Genomic DNA, 26,110 nt, shown 5'->3' on the forward strand with positions numbered 1-26,110 from the left:
TTAAGCCGGGCTCCCTGGGCCCGGATTTACTTCTGCGGCTCTTTCCAGCTCTTCCTGGGATTCCCCTCCCAAGCCTGGGTGTTTTACCTGTTCTGCCTGGACCCCTGCTCGACCTCCCCTAGTCCTGGCCTGGCTTCCGCGCTCCAGACCTGGGAAAAACCCCTCCGCAGTCGAGCGCCTAGCCCTCCCCAGGCCTCAGCTTTTCACCCCAGCCCCTTTCCCCTGGCCTGTGATTACTTTCCCCCCTCAACTACTGCCTGCCGTCACGTCCACTTGGACCATTATCCCAGCTCTGCCGAATCCGGCACTCCATCTGCCTCCTCCCTCTATCCCAGACTTTTACTCACCTTTCCTTGGATACTTCCTCTTTGGCCTGCTCTCCCGCCTTGGCTAACTGGCGACCGACACTCTCACAGTTTGGGCTCAAACTCCAGCCCCTGGCTGGATTCCCTCCATCCACACGCCCTCTTTAATTAGCTCATGCTTTCAATAATACAGCAGCCCGCTTTAATCCGCCCTGCTTCTGCATTCCCAGCTGTTGGATGCCTTTGATCTTTGGCTGATGGGTACTTGACATTTTATGATCCTGAGCCCAGGATGGTAAGTATGGGCATAAGAGAGACTGTGGGGAGCCTTGTGTCTGGGTCTAGTGGACTCAGGCTGCAGGATCTCTGGAGATGCTCAGTTTGCATTTTCCCCTTACAGAGGAAGAGCTTAGCTCCTAGCCAGCTGGCCAAGAGAAAACCGGAAGGCAGACCTGGTGATGAGGAAGATTGGCAGCCTAGGACAGTGGTGAGTACTCTACCCCACAGGGGTATAGGACAGGTGGGATGCAGGACTCTTTGGACAGAAAGGAATCCTGGACTTGGTTTCTGGGGTTACACGGAATGAAGCTGGTCACCTCCAGAAACCTCTTCAGTAAACTTTTAATGAGTGCTTACTTTGCATCATCAGGCATTGAACAAGATAAAATCTTTGTTCTCACGGTGCTTACTAAAATCTAATATAGCCTCAATTTTTCTGATAGAAAAGGATATTTCAAAGCCAAAGAGTTGGGCTTGGGTTGGGCCTTTTGGCTTCCTTGGGGGAAAAAATGGCTCCCCAATAGCAACTAGCTGCCTGCTTTTTTTCCTCTTTGTCCCCTGCCCAATATCACAGAATAGTAGAATACTATAGGGCCTGCCTTAGGGTCCTGAGCTCACTTGGGCTTAGATTAGAGGAGTGGTGCCCTTCTAGTCCCTCCTAATACTCAAGTACAGTTTGATTTTAGTCTGGGTCCTGTGCTCTGTTGCCTGCTTTTGAGGCTTTCTGGGGTTGGCTGTGGGCAGGACCTATATAAATAAAAATCAACAGGATAATGTAGCATGTACTTCAGAGATAGAGAGGAGTTAAAGAAGGGCTTGGCCACTGGAACTTTGGAGGAAGGGATTAGCTAAGGAAGGTCTAGAAGACAATTTTGGGCAGGGGCTGTATGTGAGAGGGGAAGAGACCCCGTGTTTGTTTCAGGTGTGTCTCGTAGGATCATTGAAAGTTCAAGTACTTTTGGCAAGCTGCTACAGGCTTGCCTGATAGTTCCATGGGGTCTTGCTCTGTAGTTGCACCATTGCTGGTGTGCAGGAGGCTCCTCTACCTGTGAGGGACAAGGCTGCCCCTTGTTACTCACATGGGTCTCAGATTTGAATTTGGGGCGGCACTTCGTGCAGCTGGGTCATAAATGTTGCTGTTTGAGGCTGGTTGCTACTAAAAAATGCTTTCAGTGCTAGTGTCCTCACTGCCTTGGTGTGGGCTGACTGGCTCACTTCATTCACTTCATCCGGTACCCTTCTTCAGATTGGACAAGTTCTGTAACCTCATTAACCTAAGGTTTTCTCACCTGCTAAATGAGTATAATAAATATTTATCATAGGATTACTGTGAAGATGATACACGATAATACATGTAAAGAGTTTAGCACAATGCCTGGCATTTAACAAGTGTGTTAAATGTAGTTGTCATTTTGGTAAACTCTGTGGTCTTCCAGATTTCACCTTTCCCAATACTCTTCTAGACTCCCAAGAAACAGAAGTCCAACAGTGGGACCCAGAGCAAAGAGTGTTTCCTGTCGCCTTTTCGGAAACCTTTGACTCAACTAACGAATCGACCACCCAGTCTGGACAGTAGTCAACATGTAAGTCAGAATTGCTACCTGCTGGTAAATGTGTGTGCCCTGTGGAGGCGCCTTTCTTGCTTTGTCTAGGGAGGCTTCTACTGTGGGTCCACCCACAGCCTCGAGGGCCTGGAAGAGTCCTGGCCTCTTGCCTTCTGAGATATGTTCCTGACTTGGAATCTCCCCTTGTTTAGAGCTATTTGGGCACCAGATCTCAGGTGGCTCAGATTCCTGAGGAAAGGGAAGGCTATGGCAGGGTATTGGAACCACGATCCCCATGCCAGCTCAGTCTCTCACTCAGCCTAACTTAGAGGTTTCACGTGTTTCCTATAGTAAAATCAAATGTAATCTTTACTATGACAGGTTCTGGACATTATCTCATGTAACTCATTTTTTAAGATGAGGAAACTGAGTCTCGGATTAAATAATGTGTCCCAAATTACAATTGCAGAGTAGTCAGAGCTGCTTAGTTTCACCAAAGCTTTTTCCACCAAACTTTCTGAGGACTGTTGTATTGAGCTCCGGCCTGGACCTCCAAAAATGTTTGGAATTTCTGAAGTGAATAAGTAATAAAGGTGTCTTTTATTATTCATAAAAAACCCTTTCAGCTACACCTGAGTTTATGTTAATGAGATTTCATTTGTAAAGTGCCTAACCTTGATGGCTGCTTGCTAGGGGAACCAACCCACCAGTGGCCAATGTTTAATCAATCATGCCTATGTAATGAAGCCTCCATAAAACCCCAAACGGTCATGGTTTGGAGAGCTTATGAATAGGTGAACAGGAGCTTATCCATGTGCCAGGAAGTGGCACATCCCAAACTCCAGAGGGACAGAAGCTCCTGTGCGCAGGACCCTTCCAGACCTTGCTCTATGTATCTCTTCTGGCTGTTCATATCCTTTATTTTATTTAAAAAAATTTTTTTTAATGTTTGCTTATTTTTGAGAGAGTGTGCTCACGCGAGCCGTGGAGGGGCAGAGAGAGAGAGAGGGAGACACAGAATCCAAAGCAGGCTCCGGGCTCTGAGCTGTCAGCACAGAGCTCGTTTCGGGGCTCAAACTCACGAACTGAACCATGAGACCATGACCTGAGCGGAAGTTGGATGCTTAACCAACTGAGCCACCCAGGCGCCCCTGTTCATGTCCTTTAATAGCCTTTGTGATAAACTGGTAATCTAATGGGTAAACTTAGTTCCTGAGTTCTGTGAGCCACTCTAGAAAATTAATTAAACCCCAGGAGGGGGTTGGGACCCTCTGATCTAGAGCTTGTTGGTCAGAAGCACAGGGAGCAACCTGGATTTCGGATTGGTGTCTAAAGTGGTGGGGAGAGGCAGGCTTGTGAGACCGAGCCCCTAACGTGTGGGATCTGATGCTATCTCCAGGTAGGTAGTGTCAGAAATGAGTTAAATTATAGGACACCCAGGTGGTGCTGAATAATTTCTTGTATATAGAAAACACATCGGGTGTCAAGTGAAGTACTGTGGTAGAATGGGGGAGACATACAGGAGTGTGTTTTTCCTTTACAGGGACGTTTTGCAGGAAAAATGGGAATATATAGTGGACATTAGTTATTTGTGCGTTCAGCAAACATTTTAAAACATTTTTATGTAATACTTGATAAATACAAAGGAATATGCATATAACGTGAGATAAAAAACACCTGTGAACCCGCCATCCTGCACTAAAACATCAAAGTCATAATCCCTTTTCCCATCCTGAGAGGTAACCACTATCCTGAATTATCTTCATCATCCCTTGCTTTTGTGATAGTTATGTGTATATAATTCACTAAATAATACATTGTTTAATGGTTTACTGAGCCGTTAAAAATGGTGTGTAGTTCTCTGGGACTTTTTTTTCTTTTAATTTTTAAAAATTAAAAAAAAATTTTTTTAATTTAGATTCAAGTTAGTTAACGTATAGTATTGGTTTCAGGAATAGAATTTAGTGATGAACTTACATGCAACACCCAGTGCTTGTCCCAAAAAGTACCCTCTTTAATGCCCATCACCCATTTAGTCCATCCCCCCACCCAGCACCCAGCCAGCAACCCTCAGTTCTCTATATTTAAGAGTCTCTTATGGTTTGCCTCCCTGTCTGTTTTAATCTTATTTTTCCTTCCCTTCCTATGGGACTCTTCATTCAGGATTCATTCAAGTTGTCCTATGTAAGCATATGACATAAGTGCAGGTGTAGTGGGAGTATACAACAGGGGTCTAACCACCTGGAGGTTGGTGAAGACTTGAATCTGAGGGGTAGGACGATTAGGTTGAGTCCTCAAGGATATGAGGAGTCAGCCAGGTGAAGAGAGTGGGAGGTGTTCTAGGTGTGTTCTAAAGGCAAAAGTGCCTCAGGCCTAGAAAAATCTTAAAGTGCAGCCCTGGGGATGAGCACTTAGATGTGATGTGTTTTGAAGTCTGATAGGATATCTAGGTTTGGGGATAGTTGCAAGTATAGGTAGGTGTGGAGCCTAAGAGGAAGCTGGGGACTGGGAATAGATTTGGGATCCTTAGCATAGAGATATTTGACACCTCCAAAGTGTATTGGAGTGTCACAGTGAGTGTGCATTCAGGAGCTGAGAGACAATCCCTGAGCCCTGAGAAACACTGACTTTTAAGGGGGTTAAGCAGAGAAAGAAGAGCTCATTAGGGGGCTGAGCATGAAGTTCTAGGTCCTGACCTAGAGGTCAGAATAGTAGGAGAGTGGTGTCATGGAATTCAAAGGCAGAGAATATTTGAGAAGAAGGAGTGGCCAGCTTTATCTTCTACCAACATAAGGATAGGGACATGTCCACTGGAATTAAGGTCATGTAGGCCATTGGTGATCTTGGCCAGTCATTTCAGAGGAGTAGAAATGGCAGAAGATACCAGGAGTGGAAGATTAGAAAAGGGAAGCAGACAATTTGTAGCAGTTTGAAAGGGAGGAGATAAGAGGTCAAAGGAATTTTTGTTTTTAAGATAGTTAAGCATGTTTTGAATGCTGGTGGGAAAGTGGTAGTAGGGAGGGAGAGGCTGAGATACAGGAAAGATCTAGCAGAACTGATTGAGTGAATCTCTCTGGAAGAGGGAAGCTTTGACCTTGGTGGGAAGGAGGGATACTCTTCCTCTTCTATCAGAAGGAAGGGATGGTATGAATTTTCAGTAACTAAATAAAGTGAGAGCATGCTCTCTCCCCTGCCTCTGTCAGTCTTACCAGACCAGATTTTCTGAAGCAGGCCATTGCAAGTCTTACAGGCTGTGCCCTCGTGTTTTTGGCCAGGGATGCTCATGCTAGTTGTACAAACTTGCAGTTCTCCCTGCGGACCCTATGGTTACTGGGTTTTATTGAAAGTCTTGCTTTTTAAATCTGTGCATAAGTTTTTGGCTACCCTGAGCCTCAAATCTAGCCTTCTGTATTGAACATATTGAAAAGAAGATTTCAGTTTTTTGGGGGTGCCTGGCTGGCTCAGTCAGTGGAGTGTGAGAATCTTAATATTGGGGTTGTAGTTTCATGCCCCACATTGGGACATTGAGTGTAGAGATTACTTTTAAAAAATCTATTTCATTTCATTTCATTTCATTTCATTTTTTTTTTTTTTTAATTTTTTTTTTTCAACGTTTATTTAATTTTGGGACAGAGAGAGACAGAGCATGAACGGGCGAGGGGCAGAGAGAGAGGGGGACACAGAATCGGAAACAGGCTCCAGGCTCTGAGCCATCAGCCCAGAGCCCGACGCGGGGCTCGAACTCACGGACCGCGAGATCGTGACCTGGCTGAAGTCAGACGCTTAACCGACTGCGCCACCCAGGCGCCCCTCATTTCATTTCATTTTTAGGGGGAGGTGCAAGTGAGTGAGGGGCAGAAAGAGAGAATCCCACAAGGGGCAGAGAGAGGGAGAGAAGCAGGGCTTGTGCTCACCCAAAGTGGGACTTAAAAAAAATCTTAGGGGAGTCTGGGTGGCTCAGTTGGTTAAGCATCCAACTTCGACTCAGGTCATGATCTCGCAGTTTGTGGGTTCAAGCCCCATGTTAGGCTCTGTGCTGACAGCTCAGAGCCTAGAGCCTGCTTTGGATTCTGTGTCTCTCCTTCTCTCTCTGCCCCTCCCCTGCTTGCGCTCTGGCTCTCAAAAATAAATGTAAAAAAAAATAAATAATTTTTTAAAAATCTTTGAAAAAATTGTTTTAGAATTGAAGCTAAATTAGAAAGGAAATTAGAGTCCATCTCCTTTCTTTTCCTCTCCTTTGAAGAGTAGCTTTTTGATAGCATTGTTCATATGTTTCTCATTATCATTGCTATTCATAATTATAATAAGCATAGTCAATATGCTTATTATAGTCAATAAAAGATTTTATTCAGCTGCAAAGAAATATGCAATTAACAGAGAATTTGGGCCTTCCTCCAACCTTCCCTTGTCATGTTATTTAATGTGATGAAGTTCAGTTCTCCACATTCTTTTTCTGTCTTCCAGTAGATTGTCAAATGTGTTCATTACATTTTTCCTATTTAAAGTACACTGAGTTTCTAGAAATTTATGATCAGTATAGCAGTGGGTCAGAATAAAAAGGTAAAAAATTTCAGGGCAAGACAGGTGTGCTTTTTTCCCTATTAAACCTTTTTGTTTGAGGGGAGTATTTTTCATTATTTCTTTTTCCACTAATGTATTACCCATTAAAACTACCGTGAGGGGTTCTGTTTTTTCTCTTTGCTATCTTGGGTTTTAGCTCTTGTTTTGTTGAGGTTCACAGGCCATTGTAATTCCCCAGAGGGCTCAGGGACATCACACACACACACACACACACATACACACACACACACACACCCAGAACTTTAATGGGAGTTGTCAGAGTTGGCTCAGGGGCTGGTGCTATGGACTCCCCTACCTTCTCTCCCTATCTTGTCTCCTGCCCCAGCCTGACGTGGGTCTTGAACTCATGAACTGTGAGATCACCACCTCAGCCTAAACCAAGAGTTGGATGCTTAATCAACTGAGCACCGAGGCACCCCTCTGGTGTTTTCTTCTTTTTTTTTTAAATTTTTTTTTTTTTTAACGTTTATTTACTTTTGAGACAGAGAGAGACAGAGCATGAACGGGGGAGGGTCAGAGAGAGGGAGACACAGAATCGGAAGCAGGCTCCAGGCTCTGAGCTGTCAGCACAGAGCCCGACGCGGGGCTCGAACTCGTGAACCACGAGATCATGACCTGAGCCGAAGTCGGACACTTAACCGACTGAGCCACCCAGGCGCCCCTCTGGTGTTTTCTTCTTAAGGTGCTGCACCCTGGGGAATATTTAATTGTCCTCACTGACATGGCCTTTCATGAACGAATGGGTCTAAGCCTTGTGGTTGATTGAGGTTGGTTACTTGCCAGTGGCACTCTCCTCTCCCTGAGTATTTGTGTTCTAAATGCACTCTCCTCTCCCTGAGTATTTGTGGAATCTTATGTAAAGCCTCAAAGATGAAAGCTGTTGTATAAAACCTAATAACCTAATAAGGAACACATGTCCTTATGTTTTTTTTTCTTTTAAGTTTTTTTTCTTTTAAGTTTTTATTTATTTTGAGAGAGAGCCACATGCATGTAATCTGGGTAGAGACAGACAGAAAATCCCAAGCAGGCCCTATGCTGACCAGGGGTAGGGTGGGGTGGGGGAGCTCAGTCTTATGGACCATGAGATCATGACCTGAGCCGAAATCCGGAGTCGGACGCTTAGGTGCTCAGGTGCCTAGGTGGCTCAGTTGGTTAAGCTTCAGACTTCAGCTTAGGTCATGATCTCCTGGTCCTTGAGTTCGAGCCCGCATCAGGCTCTCTGCTGACAACTCAGAGCCTGGAGCCTGCTTTGGATTCTGTGTCTCTCTCTCTGCCCTTTCCCCATGTGCACTGTCTCTCAAAATAAATAAGCATTAAAAAAGTCAGACGCTTAACTAACTGAGCCACCCATATGCTCCTCCTTATGTTCTAAATGCATCTGAGTGAGATGTAATCAAAATATAATACTCTGAATGTATTTATTATCTTTAAATTTTAGACTGCATTTGTAGAAATATTATCCAATCAGTCCTGAATCCCTGTTTCTTTTTCTTTTTAGGAAGCCTTTATTCGAAGCATTTTGTCAAAGCCTTTTAAAATTCCCATTCCAAATTATCAAGGTAAAAATAGAGACTTTTCTATCTTTTGAATCAATCATGTGCAAATGTATGATGAAATGAATAGAGGAAAACCTCTGCTTCTGTAATACATGCTTACTTTGGAATTGAAGATGCCAGCCCAGTGGTGTCTGTGTATGGAATGGCTCCAGAGGCTTGCATGAAGGCTGTATTTGATAGTTTGAGCAAGGGCTGCCACACCTGACTGCCCCTCATCTCCTTGGTGGGGATGTGCCAGTGCTCAGGAATCTCCTGGTGGCCCCAGGTGGTTGACGGGCCCAGGCTTCATTCAGTCTGAGTAATTTCAGTAGCATCTTGTGTCTGAGGTTGGCTGTGTCTGAGACCTGGGTTCTACAGCGTTTTCCCTGACCTTTGTAGAGCATATTATTGTGCTAAAACTGGGACTGGAGAGGGAGGAGGCCAACTTTCAAGAGCCCTCCATCTTGAAAGGCCCTTTGGGTTCCACACCTTTCTAGGATTGACTTGAGATGAACAAGACCCAACCCTCCAGAAGTTTATAGTTAAATGGAAGAAACAAAATGGGGAAAAACTGATCTGAAGCAGGTTGGGATAATGGTCAGGTAGAGGTGCCCCGCTGGGTTTGGAGAGGTTCTGGGAGAGAGAAGGTCGTATGCAAGCTTAAAGGTCATATGAAAGATAAGTATTTAAGCTGGGCGTGCTGATCTCAATATAGAGCCCCAGGTGACAGATTGTTGGTTTCTAGGTCCTCTGGGCTCTCGTGCATTGGGCCTCAAAAGGGCTGGGGTCCGCCGGGCCCTCCATGACCCCTTGGAAGAAGGTGCCTTGGTTCTGTATGAGCCTCCCCCTCTGAGTGCCCACGACCAGCTGAAGCTTGACAAGTATGTGCATTGGTATTTCTTGAACAGGTTTGGTTTTCTGTTAAGTGCACATACCTGGGAGGGCAGAGGGAATTTTGGTGTGACTTTTTTTTTCCCCCTTGGGATTGGCATGCTTTCAGAGTGCTGTCATGACCACTGCATCATCCAGAGAGTGGGTAGGTGGGGAAGGAGAGTGTGTGGGGAAGAGCTTGTGGGCATGTCCAGTTGGTGGGGGTTCCTCACCCTTCCTGCCAAGCTTGCTCAAGGGAGCAGGAGGGATTGATGACACCTTCTAACTCCTGGAGCAAAATTTTGCTATGGTTTGATTATCAGGCTAAGAAGGTCTTTTCTTAGGCAGCTGCCTCTGGCCTCTAGATCAGCAGGACACAACTTCCTGAGGGTGTGGCCTTGCACATGTCTGAGCACTATATTTTCTTTGCTGTGTTTTCTCAGGGAAAAACTCCCTGTCCATGTGGTTGTTGATCCCATTCTCAGTAAGGTCTTACGGCCCCATCAGAGAGAGGTAAGGGGAGCTGGGGTAAAGAGGTATGAGATGGGAGGCTGTCATCCCTGGGGCTGCAGCAGTGTGGATCAAAGTGGCCTGAATGCTGTTATTCCCCAGGGAGTAAAGTTCCTGTGGGAGTGTGTCACCAGTCGGCGCATCCCTGGCAGCCACGGCTGTATCATGGCTGATGAGATGGGTCTGGGCAAGACGCTGCAGTGCATCACGTTGATGTGGACGCTTTTGCGCCAGAGTCCAGAGTGCAAACCGGAAATTGACAAGGCAGTGGTGGTGTCACCCTCCAGCCTAGTGAAGAACTGGTACAATGAAGTTGGGAAATGGCTTGCAGGGAGGATCCAACCTCTGGCCATTGATGGAGGCTCTAAGGACGAGATAGACCAAAAACTGGGTATGGAGCCTTAACTCTTCCATAGAGCTTGCTCGCTTCTTGTGTGTATGCTCACTGATGGCCAGTAGGTTGAGGGCACTGAGGGGGTGGAAGAGAGTTCCATGGAAAATAATTGAAGTAGTTTCAGGCTAAATTAAAGAACCGTGAAACTTTTTTTGTTTAAGGTATTCTAAGATTTGTTCCCTTGACTTGTTTTCTGTTGTAGAAGGATTCATGAACCAGCGTGGAGCCCGAGTGCCTTCTCCCATCCTTATCATTTCCTATGAGACATTCCGCCTTCACGTTGGAATCCTCCAGAAAGGGAGTGTTGGACTGGTCATCTGTGATGAGGTACTTGCCTCTCAGCAGTCTGGGTGGTAGGAGGAAGTGTTGAAATCTCCTAATAACTGCCATCCAAAGGCTGTGCCAGTCACCAGGGAATATTAAGGACAGAGCTTGTTGCCTTAGAGGACGCAAGTGAGAGGGAGAGCCTTTGATACCAGCCTGCCAAAAGGGATTAAGCAGTGCTTGGAACTTGAGGAGGGTGAGGTACTGTGGGCTGTTTGATTGCTTCCAGTCAGTATTCTTAGACTGAAGAAGGACTTTGAAGGATGAGAGGGATTTGGATAGGTGGAGACAGACTGTATAGTGTTTAAGGGAACAGGTTCTGGAGCCAGACTAGTTTTGTTTGTTTGTTTGTTTGTTTTTTAATATTTATTTTTGAGAGAGAGAGAGAGAGACATGGAGTGTGAGTGGGGGAGGGGCAGAGAGAGAGAGGGAGACACAGAATCTGAAGTGGGCTCCAGACTCTGAGGTGTCAGCACAGAGCCTGATGTGGGGCTCCAGCCCACAAGCTGTGAGATCATGACCTGAGCCAAAGTCAGACACTTAACCGGCTGAGCCATCCAGGCACCCCAAGAGTCAGACTTGTTTTCAAATTCTAGCTCTTCTACTTACCAGTAAAATGACGTCGGACAAGTTAACCACCCGAGCCTCTATTTTCACGTCAGTAAAATGGGCTTATAATATTTGTTTCATGGGTTATTGTGAGGGTTAAATGAGGTGAATGAGGGAAAGCTCTTACCAAGTGCCTGGTATGTCCTAAGACTTTGGTAAAGGTCATAGAACTCTGTTTTTTTATTCTAGGCTGGGGGAATGCATATGAACAGAAGCACAGAGGTAGGAAAGTCCAGTGTGGACAGTCCATACACCTTACACCAGTCCGTATTGACTCGCTGGGACAGAGGGAAATGTGGCAGTAGTTACTTACTAGCCTTTTCCACCACTATGCATGAATGGTGGTAATGATGCTACTACTTAGAAAGGAATGAGGGTGGTGGAAGCTTCCCAGTATAAAGAATTTTCCAGGGGCACCTGGGTAGCTCATTCAGTTAAGAGTCCAACTCTTGGTTTCCGCTCAGGTCATGATCTCATGGTTTGTGGGTTTGAGCCCTGCGTTGGGCTCTGCACTGACAGTGCAGAGCCTGCTTAAGATTCTCTCTCTCCCTCTCTCTGCCCCTCCCCCCTGCTCGCGCTTTCAAGGTCTCTCTCAAAATAAATAAACTTAAAAAATGAATTTTCCAGGTTTTCAGGGTGCTTGGCTACCCTGAGGCTGCTACCATTATTTGTACCTCTTGGGAAGAATTAAGGCCACCTTGCACACCCCTGGGTCTTTAGTGGAGATGTGGCTGAAAGACTTGGCCCCCATTTGTCAACTGATTGGGAAGCTTGACTGTGCTCTGGGAATTGTAGGTTATTAGCTCAGTATCCGAGGGACTTTTGGGACAGGACAGAGAAGAAAGGCTTACTTTTGGGATGCCATGCTTGCTACTTATAAGCTCTTTCCCAATTAGGCTTTTGTCCTTAATAAAGAGTTAGTCATTGTTGGGCAAGTGTGCCAACTTCTGATACCTTGATGGGCTGTTCTTGTAAGAGTAAAGGATATAGGAGGTTGAGGTAGGGTATATGTGTGATAAACCCTATGAAGCTCAGGGTCCTAGCCCATCTGGATTTTATTCTGCTCTGTAGTGTTTTCTTTCTCATTCTCTCTTGTTTTCTGAGCTGACTCTGCAGGGCAGAAGGGACCAGGCTGCTGCTTGTCACACTTAGCATCCTGGCCTGCCTTTTTACTCATCTACCTTTTATTTGTCAGCAGTTTGTCAATTGTCAGAGACCTGAGGAAGCCAGTCCTGGAAGACTGCCTACTCTAGGAGGGTTTGTCCTGTTCATACCCACAACTTCCTTCTAGCTGATGGGTCTTTCTGGAACACAGAAGTGCTGCGTAATAACTTTGTGTACAAAATCTTTGATCCCTCATAGTAACCTGAGCTAGGTTACTCAGGTTACTAGGGCAAGTCAGAAGACATGGGGTCAGCCTTGGTGTTGCCACTTGTAAGCACAATGCAGAAGAGACTGCTCAGAGACTCAGTGACCTCTGTACAGTGGATGGCACAGGGTATACCTGAAAGGGACACGATCCTGATCAAGAGAGATCTATGGAAGCATTTTGGAAAGTGTATGAATAGGTGAGGGATTGACATCATTGTCATCTCCGTTTTGGAGGTTAGGAGTGCAGTGACTTGCCTAGGGTTTCCCCTGTGAGGACCTAGTGAGCTGGGACTTGAATTCAGGCCTGGGGTTTTAAGTCCGGGCTCTTATCCCTTAGTGCCTTGGATATAATCCAAAACGTGGTATAGGAAGCTTGGCTTAGGTATAGAAAGACTGGCCCTTTTGTCTTTAAAAAGGATAAACGGAGAACTCTGCCAGAACAGAAATTCAGCAGCAGCTTATTAATAAGAGCTCTGACAGCTTTTCATCTGGCCAAATATTTGATTTGCTGAGATGCCAGAGTTTGGGTCTTATTTTTATTATTTTTTTAAAATTTTATTTTTAAGCAATCTCTAACACGGGGGCTCAAACTGAGGACTCTGAGATCAAGAGTAGCATACTCTTCTGACTGAGCCAGCCAGGCAACCCAGAGAGTTTGGGTTTTAAATCTGTGGGTGATGGTGGGAGGAGCTGGGTCTGGAGCTGGGGTGTTCCCATAGGGAGCTGGTATTGGCTTACACTTCCACAGAGACCCACAGGGATAGTGTGTCAGCCCAGTTCATTTGTTGGATTATTTATTAAGTGCCTGTCATGCATCAGGCCCTGGGAATCCCATTGATATCTGCCCTCAGGGAGCTTCAGTTTAGAGGGACCCAATTGTTGACCCCTATTTCCCTAGGGTATTTTTTGGGTTTTTCTGTTTGTTAAAAAAAATTTTTTTTTAATGTTTATTTTTGAGAGAGAGAGAGAGCACAAGCAGGAGAAGGGCAGAGAGAGAGGGAGACAAGAATCCAACGCAGGCTCCAGGCTCTGAGCTGTCAGCACAGAGCCCTGCGTGGGGCTTGAACCCAAGAACCGCAAGATCATGACATAAGCCAAAGTTGAACGTTTAACTGACTGAGCCACCCAGGTGCCCTTCCCTGGGGTCTTTTGGGGAATTTCCTCACAAGCTTCAAGTTTTATTTCCCTCTTTGACTCCAAAGTCTCAGTCTTCTGTTTTCAGGACCAGTGCTTGGAGCCTCTAATCATTTTTTATTTTTTTGTTTGTTTTGGATGTCTTAAAAATTATTTTAATTGAAATGTAATTGACATGACATTGTATTAGTCTTAGGTATACAACATCCAGTCATTTTTAAAGATTAAAATTCTATGTCTAATTCTTCTTTTTTTTTTTTAAATTTTTTTTTTTTCAACGTTTTATTTTATTTTGGGGACAGAGAGAGACAGAGCATGAACGGGGGAGGGGCAGAGAGAGAGGGAGACACAGAATCAGAAACAGGCTCCAGGCTCTGAGCCATCAGCCCAGAGCCCGACGCGGGGCTCGAACTCACGGACCGCGAGATCGTGACCTGGCTGAAGTCGGACGCTTAACCGACTGCGCCACCCAGGCGCCCCATGTCTAATTCTTCTTTAATAGCAACGTTGGTTATTCTTTCACTTAACAAACATTTACTGAGCAGTTCTCTGTGGGGGACTCTGTCATGTACACCAAGTTATATAAAGGCAAATCTGACATGGTCTCTGTTTGAAGAAGTTCCTGTCTAGGTGAGGAGATTGAGTACATACAGTAGAGTATGATTAGTACTCTGTGTAGCAGTAGACGAGAGGCAGAGTAGTACAGTGCCCAGATTTTGGAATCACACAGACCTGAGTTCAAATCCTAGTTCTGCTACTTCCTTAAAAAAATTGTTTTATGTTTATTCATTTTTGAAAGAGAGCACAAGCAGGGGTGGGGCAGAGAGGGAGGGGGCACAGAATCCGAAGCAGGCTGCAGGCTCCAAGCTGCCAGCACAGAGCCCGACGTGGGGCTCGAATTTATGAACCACGAGATCATGACCTGAGCCGAAGTCAGACACTCAACCGACTGAGCCACCCAGGCACCCCCTAGTTCTGCTACTTTTTACCAGTGTGGGATTTTGGTGTGTTCACCTTTCTGAACTTCATTTTCTCTAAAATAGGTATTACAATTCCCACTCATCTAATTGTTATCTGGATTATAGAAGAGAATATACAGGAAATGCTGCTTATTAGTCCAGTGCCTGGCACTTGGAAAAGATTTAGTAAACAGCTATTATGTACAGAGTGCCATAGGAGCATGGAAGTGGGAGACACCAACAGCTTGGTGTCAGTGAGGAGGGCTTTGCATCGGAGGTGACATTGAGGAATTTGCCTGTGGGAGAGAATTCTGGGCAGAGGAATGGCATGGGCAAAGAGACCTAAGGAACTCCAACATTAGGAGTGAGGAGGAGTTATGGCTTCCTGGACTAAGACGAGCTGTGAAGACTTGTCAGAGAAGTTAGCTGGGGTCTTACTGAGAAGTGCTAAACTAATGAGCTTGGACTTGATCCTAGACACAGGAGGGTCAGTAGAGGGTCTGTGTTTAATTTCATCATACAAGGCTGGCCAGAGGGAGCATGCTGACTTGTTTGTCCATTCTTTCATTGGTGGTTGCATTTGGGGCTGAAATGGAGACTGTAGATAGAACAGGCGCAGGCTTGATCTTGCCCATGTGGTTCTTGGGGAAAGAGGGAAGATGATAGGGTCCTTTACCACTTCCTTGAAAAGGGCTTAAAAGAGAGAAGTAACAGGGTGTGTATGAAGGATGGGTGATGAATTGGGGAAGAGATACAAAGGGAGGAAGAGAGGCTCTTAGGATTCTGCAGGGAGCGGGAAGAAGGAGCCTGGGCCAAGTCCAGAGGGACTTGGGCTCTGACAACCCAGACATGGCCTGTAAACCAATCCAGAAAGCATCTGGCTCAGGAGGTGTTCTGGGTTGGTTTGGCTCGTGGGAAGGGAGGATTCCCTGAAAGCATGGGTCACTAATGTGGCTGAATGTCTCTGAAGAGGATAGGCAGGCTGCTAGGGCTCTGGAGGTTAGGGCAGGGAAAAGGAGGTGAGGTAATAATCCAGGGAATTGTTGTTTTATGGATGGATGTAACACTAGTGGTCTGGAAACTGAAGGTCTATCTCTTGAACATGACATTTCTCCATAAGCAAGCAGGTAGGTTCTCATTCTTGCTGTGCCCCGCCCAGTTCCTAAGGCCCCAGAACCTGTAATGTTTGATTCCTCTTTCCTCTTTTCCTGTCTACACAAGACTTTGCTATCATTAGGGATGCCTTATCATGCCCAGGCCTAAGTGAGAATTAATTTCCTTGCAGGGACACAGACTTAAGAACTCTGAGAATCAGACTTACCAGGCCCTGGACAGCTTGAACACCAGCCGGCGGGTGCTTATCTCTGGGACCCCCATCCAGAATGATCTCCTTGAGTATTTCAGCTTGGTACATTTTGTTAATTCGGGCATTCTAGGTAAGATTCCAGCCTTTTCTGCTACATTGGAGAGGAGCCTTGCCTTGGCCTTGGGAGTATAACTCTAGCTGAATAGAGAAAGGAGAGAATGCTAGTTATAACATGTGGGTCACTAGTCACTCTTGTAGGAAGGCTTCTCTTGTCAGGGAGTAGCAAAGCCATTGGGAGACCATGGTTCTGCTGAACAGCTCAGCAAGGACCACTGTAGCCATTTTTCCAGTACAGAGGTAGCAGGGGCTATGCACAGTATGGTGTCACTATGAGCTGGGGGTGGAAACACTACCCCTAGGCATTTTTGCTCATTGCATTGTAGCTGCCTCATAAGAGCTTTGGCCTCAGAACAGACTGTCTTGGGCTGTTTTGTTTTGTTCTAAACTACTTTTTAGTGTACAATTCAGTGTCCTGAAATATACTTACATTGTTGTGCAAATATCACCACCATCCATCTCCAGAACTTTTTTCATCTTTCAGAACTGAAACTCTACCCATTAAATAATAACTCCCCATGTCCCATCCCCCCTCACCTCCCAGCCTCTGGAAACCACAGGTGGACAGTTCTTGCGCTTAAATATCTATGGGAGGATGTCTTAGTGCCACCTCAACTTGCTGTTGCTTAGGAAGATGGCTTTAGGCAAGAACCAGCTAAGCAGTAGAATTTTCATGTGAACACATTTGTGTAACCACTATCAGATCAATTACTGCCACCATCTCAGCGACACCCCCTTCTAATCATTATTCTCACCTTTTCCCCCAGAAATCTCTTCTGACTCAAGATTGGTTTGTCCTATTTTTGAACTTTTGTAAATGGAATAATACAGTATTCCTTGGCATCTAGTTTCTTTTTGTTCATTATGTTTGTGAGATCAGTCCATGTTGTGCAGTAGTTTGTTTTCTTGTTTGTGTATTTCATTTTCATGAATATACCAGGCTTTATCTGTTCTGTTGGACAGTTGAGTTTCCAGTTTTTTATTCTTTTGAATAATGATGTAAACATTTTTGTACGTCTTTATCTGAGCATAGTATGCATTTCTGTTGTGTACATATGCATTCTCTGTCCTATGAGTGGAATTTCTGGGGTATGCATGTGTTTAGTTCATGTGTTATGCATGTATTCAGCTCTAGTAGATACTCTGGCTTTCTTTCCAAAGTGTGCCAGAAGTGTATGAGAATTCTAGTGTCTCTACATGAGGGGTTAGTAAATTTTTTCTTAAAGGGATAGGTAGTATTTTAGGTTTGCAGGCCTGTCTCTGTTACAACTACTCAATTCATACTGTAGTATGAAAGCAGCCATAAAGTATAAATGAATGGGCACGGTTGTGTTCTAATAAAACTTTATTTACAGAAACATGTGGCTAACCCATGGCTGTAGTTAGCTCACCTCTACTCTATACCATGACTAATATTTATCTTGAGAAAAATTTTTTCTGCCCTCCCTGCCCTCACCATGGACTTGTCAGGGCACTGATGAGCCGAACTTCAGGGCCACATGGGAGCCAGTCTGTGATGCACTCTGAGGGGAGGGGCCTCGTGCCTGCATTGAACCCGGTGAGGGCCCTGGTGGCTGACGTTTGTCTCCTGTTTGTAAAGCTCAGGTGTCTCTCAAGTCCTTGCACCAGGCAAGGAGAAAAATTAAAGATTTGGGGTTTCCCCCCCCCCAATTTTTTTTTTAATTTTAGTAATTCTAGTGGGTGTTTAGTGATACCTTGTGTTTACCTAATGTTTAATAAAGTTGAATACCTTTTAATATGTTTATTGGCCATTTAGAGTTATGCCCAGAATTCGTGATCCCCAAAGACCACCAGGGAGCCGAGTCCCATGCAAAAGCAAAAGAACCTTTATTCGAGCTAGCTCGAGCTCAGTCCCCTACCTGCACCGACGCAGCGGTGAGATACCAGGGAGAGAGGGCGAGTTTCAAAAGCACAAAGGTTTTATAGGGGTCTAGGGGCAGCCGATTGGCTGGGGAGGGGGCGTGGCCTCGGCCGATTGGCTGGGGAAGGGTCAGAGTCCTGTTACGCAGGTTGCTGGGCGTGTTTTGATCAGGAAGTTTGAATGGGTGAGCGGGAGGTTACTCAAGGGGAGGAGGCGTGGTCTAGGTGAAGGACACAGAACAAGATGGAGTCAGCCGGCGTAGGCCCGCCCTTTCATTCCCTATCTCTCCTTAACCTCAAACTCTGGCAACCACCAATCTTCTTTCTATCTCTATGAATTTGTCTATTCTGGACAGTTCATATAAATGGAATTCTACAATATGTTACCTTTTGTGTTGATTTCTTTTACTTAGTATAATATTTCAGCTGCATTGTAGCACGTATCATACATGCTACTTCATCTCTTATGAGCAGCATATAGATGGGCTTTAAAAAAAAAAAAAGCCCAGTCTGACAATTGTATGGTCTTTTAATTGGATTATTTGGTCCATTTATATATAATGTAATTAGTTATATATTTGAGTTTTAACCTACTTGGCCTTTCAAGTCTCCCTTGCTTTGGTTAGCTTTCTGATCCATTCAAACAGAAATTGCCTATAATTTGTTCAGCTTTGTTCTTGGCAGGAAGGTGGTCTGTAACAAAGCAGTCTGTCATTATTGGCAGTGGGATAATCATTCTGTTTTTGTTTTTGTTTTTGTTTTTTTTTAATTAAAAATTTTAATACAGTTCTAATCAGTGTGCCAGGTTCATTTCACTTCCTTCACTGCCAGACCTGGGGGTAGGGATTGCTTCAGTTTCTCTGCCTTTTTTTTTTTTGTGATGACCAAGCTGCATGAAACTTTCACCTTCACATTATCCTTATGTTTTCCTTATGTTTTCAATTTTTTAAGAAGGAAGTTGATATAGTATTTGTTTTGTTTTGTTTTTTGTTTATTTTTGAGAGAGTGCCAGAGGGGCAAAGAGAGGGAGACACGGACTCTGAAGGAGTCTCCAGGCTCTGAGCTGTCCACGCAGAGTCCCATGAAGGGTTTGAACCCCTGAACCATGAGATCATGACCTGAGCTGAAGTTGGAAGCTTAACCAACTGAGCCATCCAGGCACCCTTTTTTTTTTTTTTTTTTTTTTTTCCTTGAGAAAGAGAATCCCATGAGGGGCGGAGAGGGAGAGAGAGAGAAGCAGGGTTTGAGCTCACCCAAAGTGGCACTCGAGTTCACCTAATGTAGAACTCAAACTCACAAACTGTGACATCATGACCTGAGCTGAAGTCAGATGCTTAATGACTGAGCCACCCAAGCGCCCTTACGTTTCTTGATCTTGGCAGATTTGGCATCCTTTCATTTGGCTGTGAGCAAAAAGTCCTTGATTTCTTCAATTTTGTGAGGCCTGGCTAGGAGGGGTGCCGGGGAACACATGGCAAAAAGAGCAAGTGGCTAGAAGTGGGATGTAAAAGAGCGAGACTCCCCTACCTTTTTTTTTCTTTATGTAGTATTTTATTTTTCCCTTCTCTTTTGTCTTAGGAACTGCCCATGAGTTCAAGAAGCATTTTGAGTTGCCAATTTTGAAGAGTCGAGATGCAGCTGCCAGTGAGGCGGACAGGCAGCTAGGAGAAGAGCGGCTACGGGAGCTCACCAGCATTGTGAATAGGTAATAGCAGGGTGGGGTCTGGGCTAGGCAGCAGCACTTTTTTTTTTTTTTTAAAGTGTTTATTTTGAGAGAGAGAGAGGGAGAGACAGAATCCCAGGCAGGTTCTGCACTGTCAGCACAGAGCCCAACGCGGGGCTCAGACTCATGAACCATGAGATCATGACCTGGGCCAAGACCGAGAGTTGGACACTTAACCGACTGAGCTACCCAGATGCCCCAGCAGCACCTTTCTTTGGGATTTTCCCCCAAGTTAGGTCATCAGAATTGCCTACTAAACTATCCAAGTCCAATTCTTTGGTGCTTTGGCCCATGAGGCTGGGAAAGGAGTGGGATCTGTGCCCTGACTATAGCCACTGAATAAATGGAGAGGTCTTGCAAGCCAAGTCCCTGCTTTCTTCCTGGTCTGGACCCTGTGGTCTGGCTTTGGGCTGCTTAGCATCCTGCTGAGGAAGCTCTTCTCTGATGCTGGTCTCCCTGAACAGAATATCCCTTGGAGCATTGTTAATACTTCAGAAGCTTCCTGTCAGTCAGTCTTAGACCTAAAGCACCAGGCTTCCCTTCTCAGACCCCATAGTCTTCTGTGACAGGTAGAAATAGATCTGACTGATGGGTGTGGCTCCCAGACTAAGAGGGCTTTTCCATAGGGTCCACATAATCCAAAAGGCAAGTACATTCTAGATTCCCTGTTGTAGGTAATACACTTGATTTATATCCTGGAGTCCCGCCCTCTCTCCCTCCCAATTTTCGATGGCAGGAAGGAGAGTCATTATATTCTTAGGAGCTGCTCCTTAGGTGTCTGATCCCGGTCCTTCCTGGTCAGCCAGGAGGTATGGGCTTAATTTCATTGAACCTTGGGCCCTGTGGTATTTGGGCAAGTGCAAGTAGAAACTCCTCTAAGGACTTGGTGGTTTGCAGCTTCCTTCTCCTGTCTGAGCACCAGGCTTAATGGGAGATCTTGGCCTTCTCTTGAAGACTAGCTAAACTTTTGAAGAGGAAGAGTTGTCACTGTAAGCTAGACTGTTCGAAAGAGTCTCTGTTCCCATGACTGAGACCCTGATAAAGATTTCTTTGCCATAGAGCTGATGTGTCTCTGACATTTGATTCTACAAAAGAGACAGTCTTTTGGGTTCTTTGGGTGGTAGCTTTTATTCTAGTAGTTAGCAGGGCATTTTTACCAGCCTCTTGCCTTTTTATCTTCTCTCCCCAGGTGCCTGATACGGAGGACCTCTGATATCCTTTCTAAATATCTGCCTGTGAAAATTGAGCAGGTGGTTTGTTGTAGGTACTGAACTCAACTGAGGGGTGTAGAGTGTGTAAAAACTCAGCCCTTGAGGCATGGGTGGGCTCTCACAGTATTCTCAGGGCAGAGGTGTCGTCCAGCCTTTCCCACTAACGCAGCTACCCTTTTTTCAGGCTGACATCCCTTCAGACTGAGTTATACAAGAAGTTTCTGAGACAGGCCAAGCCAGCAGAAGAGTTGCGTGAGGGCAAGATGAGTGTGTCTTCCCTTTCTTCCATCACCTTGCTAAAGAAGCTTTGTAATCGTGAGTTGGGTCCATGTCCTGGGGTCCCCTGAGAGAGTAAGCAAGGAAGGCTAGGCTCCTGTAAGGTCCAGCCACCTTGACCAAAACTTGTCTAGAGTCCTCATAAAGGCCACCTGTGATTCCAGCCCTCCCCAAGGCATGAACCCTACATTTGTACTCCATACCAGACCCTTTGCTTTGGAAAAGTTTGCTTACCCTTTGCCCAGCCCATGCTTGATGCTTGGGAGTATATGGGACTTGTGAGTACATGGGAGTATGCATGCACACCTGTGCATATAAAATGTTGGACAGGAGGAAAAATAACAAATCTTGCCCTCTGTGGTATAGTTCCCTTCTTGCTGGGAGAACACACTAGTAAGCAAGGTGGTCCTAGATGGAACTGACTGCAAACTAGGAATTGGGACCTGGTAAGTCTGGCGCTGAGGAAGGTCTGCTGGGTAGGCTTCTAGAGGAGATTCCAATGAGCATCGAAGTGGAAACTGGAAAGCACTGTAGCTGGCATTTTGGGTTTTGTTTTTGTTGTTGTTTTCAGATCCAGCTCTAATCTATGACAAGTGTGTGGAAGAGGAGGGTGGCTTTGAAGGTGCCTTGGAAATATTCCCCCCTGGTTATAGCTCCAAGGCTCTAGAGCCCCAGCTATCAGGTAAGCCAGTCTTTGGGCTCCTCTGGGAGGAAAGGTGGGAAATTGTCTCTTTGTGCTAGATGTATCTTTACCTCAAGGCATGATATCAAAAGTAAGAATCCTGGGCCATGGGGATGGCCTGTTGGGAGCTAATGGTTGATGATTTCCCCAGGTAAGATGCTGGTCCTTGATTACATTCTGGCAGTGACCCGAAGCCGCAGCAGTGACAAAGTAGTGCTGGTGTCCAATTACACTCAGACATTGGACCTCTTTGAGAAGCTCTGCCGGGCTCGAAGGTAGGGAAGAGTCAAATCAGTTTGCCAAAGGAGTGCCTCCCCTACCGTCCCCCTAGGAAGAGTAGATGGTAGGTGTTCTGATTGGTGGATATGGGCAAGAAATGGGTGCAGGGGGGACTTCCCAGAAAATATCTGTTCTCTTACTGTGATGATCCTGACTCCATCTCCAAGCAGAATAGCCCCTGGTCCTTCAGGTACTTCCAGAGGACAGAGTTCTAGCCCTTAGTCCCCTGCCTCTCCCTTTGGGAGTTTAGGCCCTCAGGCTCTACATGAGTAGCCTCAAGCCTGGTTAGTTCAAGTCCTTCAGTAGCAAGCCTCTGCTTCCTTCTTGGGTTTTGATGTTTGAATTCCCTTTCAGGTACTTGTATGTCCGCTTGGATGGCACAATGTCCATTAAGAAGCGAGCCAAGATTGTAGAGCGCTTCAACAATCCATTGGTAAATGTACAGCCCCTGTTTCCATACTACCAATGCAGTAACATCTGAATCAGTGGTTGATAGAGAAACTAGATGGGTGCTCTGCTTTAGGGTCTCTCTCTCCCCCCCCCCCCCTTGGTGGGTGTGGTGGAATTAGCCTGGTTGGTGATAGTGGGGCTGGGAAATTGGTAGGCAAATTGGTGATCCTCACAGCATAAGAGTACAGATGTATGAGAGAGAGAACTGTTGGCTGGACTGAATAGGATTCCAGTTCAGGCTGCAAGAGGTTCTTTTCTCCTGCTTCCTTTCTTTCCAGAGCCCTGACTTTGTCTTCATGCTGAGCAGCAAAGCTGGGGGTTGTGGCCTCAATCTCATTGGAGCAAACCGACTGGTCATGTTTGACCCTGACTGGAACCCGGCTAATGATGAACAAGCCATGGCCCGGGTCTGGCGTGATGGTCAAAAGAAGACCTGCTACATCTATCGCCTGCTGTCTGTAAGGATGGTGACAGTGGTCAGAGTAGGGGTGGGTCGTGAAAAAGATCTTTAGGACCATCTTGGGTTTTTTCTCAGTACCTGTTTTGCCTCTGCCTCTAGCAGTGGCCAATCTATGGGCTTAGCCAGACCCCTGTATTTTTCTGTTCTTTCTCCCTCTCTCCACCCCATTCCTTCAAAACCTATGCCTCCTGATACCTGTTCAGTGGTTGACAAACTCCCCTGTGGCCTCATCTCTTCACAGGACACCTGCTTTCCCTCATACCTTGATTTCTGCTGTGCACTTGCCTTGTAATCTTCTCATACTCCATGTGTCCCCTGGGACTAAGAAGGAGTATTGGCATTCTCCCAAGTTCTCAGTGATCAATCATACAGACTGTAGTTCTCTTTTAAAGCTCATGTTCTCTGACTTGACTACTCTCTTTTCTTCCTTGTCACTGTCATCTACCCTATGCTAGTTTCCTAATTCATTGATGACTTTGGATACCAGCCTCGTCTAGTCCTTCATTTCTTCCCCAAATTCAGTTATCATCTTGACTTCAAGGACTATGCAGTTATCTAGCACTCTGGCTTCCATGTTTCCTTGACCTCATCTCTAATGACCAGTTCAACTCCTTCCCATTTAGTTACTCCCAAGGCCACACTCTGGAACTTTAGTAATGCCAAAACTATACACAGTACCCAAAACTATCATTCTATTCTCAACTTCCTGTCCTTCCAGTTTTCTCATATCTCCTATATCTGCTTTAGCCTAAATGTCCCTAGTACCTCACCTTTCCCCCAGTCTGGCTTCACTTCTCTTTGTTTGGCCTGATTCCTACTGTGCATCCTTTCAGTCACTCTTTCTGTAATACTCCAGTTGGATCACTACAACTGTTCTCAAGTTCTGCACCAGGTAAAATTTGCGGGTGTAGATTAGCACTACCACAAATTCACATATTCCATTTTGGGCTGGGCTGTATCTCGTTTCTTTCAACAGCCACTTCAAGCCTTCACCACTTCCCTCAAGTTTCTTACCTAACCCTGTCTCTCAATCTTTTTGCAGAGACCTTGTCTTCTGCTTCACAGAAAAAAATGTAGGCTACCAGGCTTGAGTTCTCTTACCTGTCTTTTGTGTATCTCTAGACCTGCCCTTCCCTTCCCATCTCAGAGGAAGATAATTTCCTTCTTTGAGCTTCATCATTCCAGCTCTGCCCTGGATTGTTTTCCTTCTTTCTTAGTTGATTAAGGTCTCTCTTATTTACCTAAGTCTATAAACATGCTGAGGTAGCTCTCACCATTTAACTCTCTGTCCTATTGTAGCCACTACCTTGGGTTACTTTCCATGTGTTCACCGTCACATTTTTCCAAAGCCTACAGATTAACTTCACTTCCTCATCTTCTATTCACTCATCAGACCGCTTTTGAACTTGCTTTTGAATGTAATATTGGCTTCCTAATTGCCAGAACAAGAAACTCTTGATTTTTCCTCTGTGTATCTGACACTGTTGACTGCTAGTCTTTAAAATTCTATTCTCTTTGGAAATTCCACTCTGGTTTTCCTATCTCTGTGATTACTCGTTATATTGACAAATCTCTAAATGTTTAGCCAAGATCTCTTACCTGAGTTTTAGACCCGTATTTCCATCACCTATTGTACATTTCCACTTGTATGTCTCATGAACACTTTAGATGCAAGGTGACTAAATTCATTTCCTTTCTGAATTTTGTCATTTAATGGCTCCATTATCCAACCAACCCAAATCTGGGTATCATCCTACTGGACCATTCCCTGTCTGCTAACAACAAATCACTATTTGTCTTCTGGCAATTTCCTTATCTAACCTTCCTCTTTACCCTGTGCTAAAGTCACAGTTCTCTTTCACTTGGATACTGCAGCAGCTTCCTAATGCTTTACCTTTGGTCTTAACCTGTTCTTCACATATTGCTTCCAGAATGAACTTTCCAAAAATCCTGATTTTGGAAATCACTTTTCATCACTTGCAGGACAAGGCAAAGCTCTTTCAGCCTGGCATCCATATTTCTCCGGTATGGCCTCTGCTGACTTACTCAGTCCCAGCTCTTACTACACTCCCACCATCCTCAAGACAGGCTCAACTCCTCAGTCCTCCAGTAGGCCAGGCATATGCCTTTGTCCTATGTGGGGCCTATGAGCTTTCCTTCTCTCTTCCCTTGTAAACCATCTATTCATTTTTTACGATTCAACTCAAGGATCATCTTTACTTCAAGCTTTTCATCATTTTCCCCCTCTACTACCCCTCTTGTGGGCCCTTGGGAATCCTATGCAGGTTTCTGTTATTGTGCCAATTAGTTTATGTGTCTCTCCCAGAAGCCTAGGAGTTCAGGAATAAGGATCATATTTAATTCTTCTTTGTATCCTAGTGTTGGCACAGAGCCAGGCATAGGATACCCAAATGATATTTGTTGAGTATGAGAGGCCTGGGCTTGGTGTGGAGGTCTGGTGAAGCTGCTGCAAACCTCAGATCACTCTGAAGGAATTTAGCCAAGACATGAAACCCTCCATTCGTACAGAAAATATCCTGGGTGAGCAGTGGCTACAAGTCATGTTCCCAAGAGACAGATTGGGAAAATGGGCTCAGCTGAGCAGATGTGTTGCTATAGGACTTTTACTTCTCATTCATTTCCCCTTCTCTTGGGTGGCTGTAGTTTCAACCCCTGGGTTTTCCTGCCCCCTATGTTTGGGAATGACTTAGCTGTACATCCTTGGGCGCCCCCACCCCAGGCAGGAACCATTGAGGAGAAGATCTTTCAGCGCCAGAGCCACAAGAAGGCACTGAGCAGCTGTGTGGTGGATGAGGAACAGGATGTGGAGCGGCACTTCTCTCTCGGCGAGTTGAAGGAGCTGTTTACCCTGGATGAGGCTAGCCTCAGTGACACACATGACAGGTGGGTGGGGTGCCCTTGCTGGCCATTACTTCTGAACTCCCTGCACAGCATGGAGACGGGCTCTATAGTTACCACGGCTCTGTCCTCTGCCTCCAGGTTGCGCTGCTGCCGCTGTGTCAACAATCACCAGGTCCGGCCACCCCCTGATGGTTCTGACTGCACCTCAGACCTGGCTCAGTGGAACCATAACACTGATAAACGGGGGCTTAAGGATGAGGTACTCCAGGCCGCCTGGGATGCTGCCTCCACAGCCATCACATTCGTCTTCCACCAGCAGTCTCATGAGGAGCAGCGGGGTCTCCACTGATAACCAGCTGGTCTGGGTGTAGCTGTTAGAGGAAGGAGACAGGGAAAGGGGGCTCCTTGCCCCATAGGACCCTACTGAATTTTGTTCTCTGGGACAAAA

General features: G+C 45.6%; 1 protein-coding gene and 1 pseudogene across 1 annotated transcript; one reads left to right on the forward strand and one right to left on the reverse strand.

The window, feature by feature from the left end:
• Nucleotides 1–26,046, forward strand: RAD54L (RAD54 like). Its single transcript, XM_030324820.1, has 18 exons — nt 1–600; nt 706–792; nt 2,048–2,167; nt 8,208–8,268; nt 8,990–9,125; nt 9,558–9,627; nt 9,727–10,015; nt 10,221–10,345; nt 15,701–15,851; nt 19,298–19,424; nt 20,632–20,706; nt 20,838–20,968; nt 21,501–21,611; nt 21,763–21,886; nt 22,245–22,323; nt 22,619–22,798; nt 25,541–25,704; nt 25,801–26,046. Exons 1-18 carry the CDS (start codon nt 598–600, stop codon nt 26,009–26,011), a joined length of 2,244 nt encoding a protein of 747 aa, XP_030180680.1. The 5' UTR covers nt 1–597; the 3' UTR covers nt 26,012–26,046.
• Nucleotides 18,527–19,301, reverse strand: LOC115520461 (annotated as a pseudogene).
• Nucleotides 26,047–26,110: the final 64 nt, after the last annotated feature.

The sequence above is a fragment of the Lynx canadensis genome, chromosome C1 (genome assembly GCF_007474595.2).
Source record: "Lynx canadensis isolate LIC74 chromosome C1, mLynCan4.pri.v2, whole genome shotgun sequence".
NCBI classification, from domain to species: domain Eukaryota; kingdom Metazoa; phylum Chordata; class Mammalia; order Carnivora; family Felidae; genus Lynx; species Lynx canadensis.

Coding starts and splice junctions, on each gene's coding strand:
- RAD54L (XM_030324820.1), top strand. Junction 10,016..10,220: donor CGAGATAGACCAAAAACTGG/GTATGGAGCCTT, acceptor TTTCTGTTGTAG/AAGGATTCATGAACCAGCGT. Junction 20,969..21,500: donor GCTAAAGAAGCTTTGTAATC/GTGAGTTGGGTC, acceptor TGTTGTTTTCAG/ATCCAGCTCTAATCTATGAC.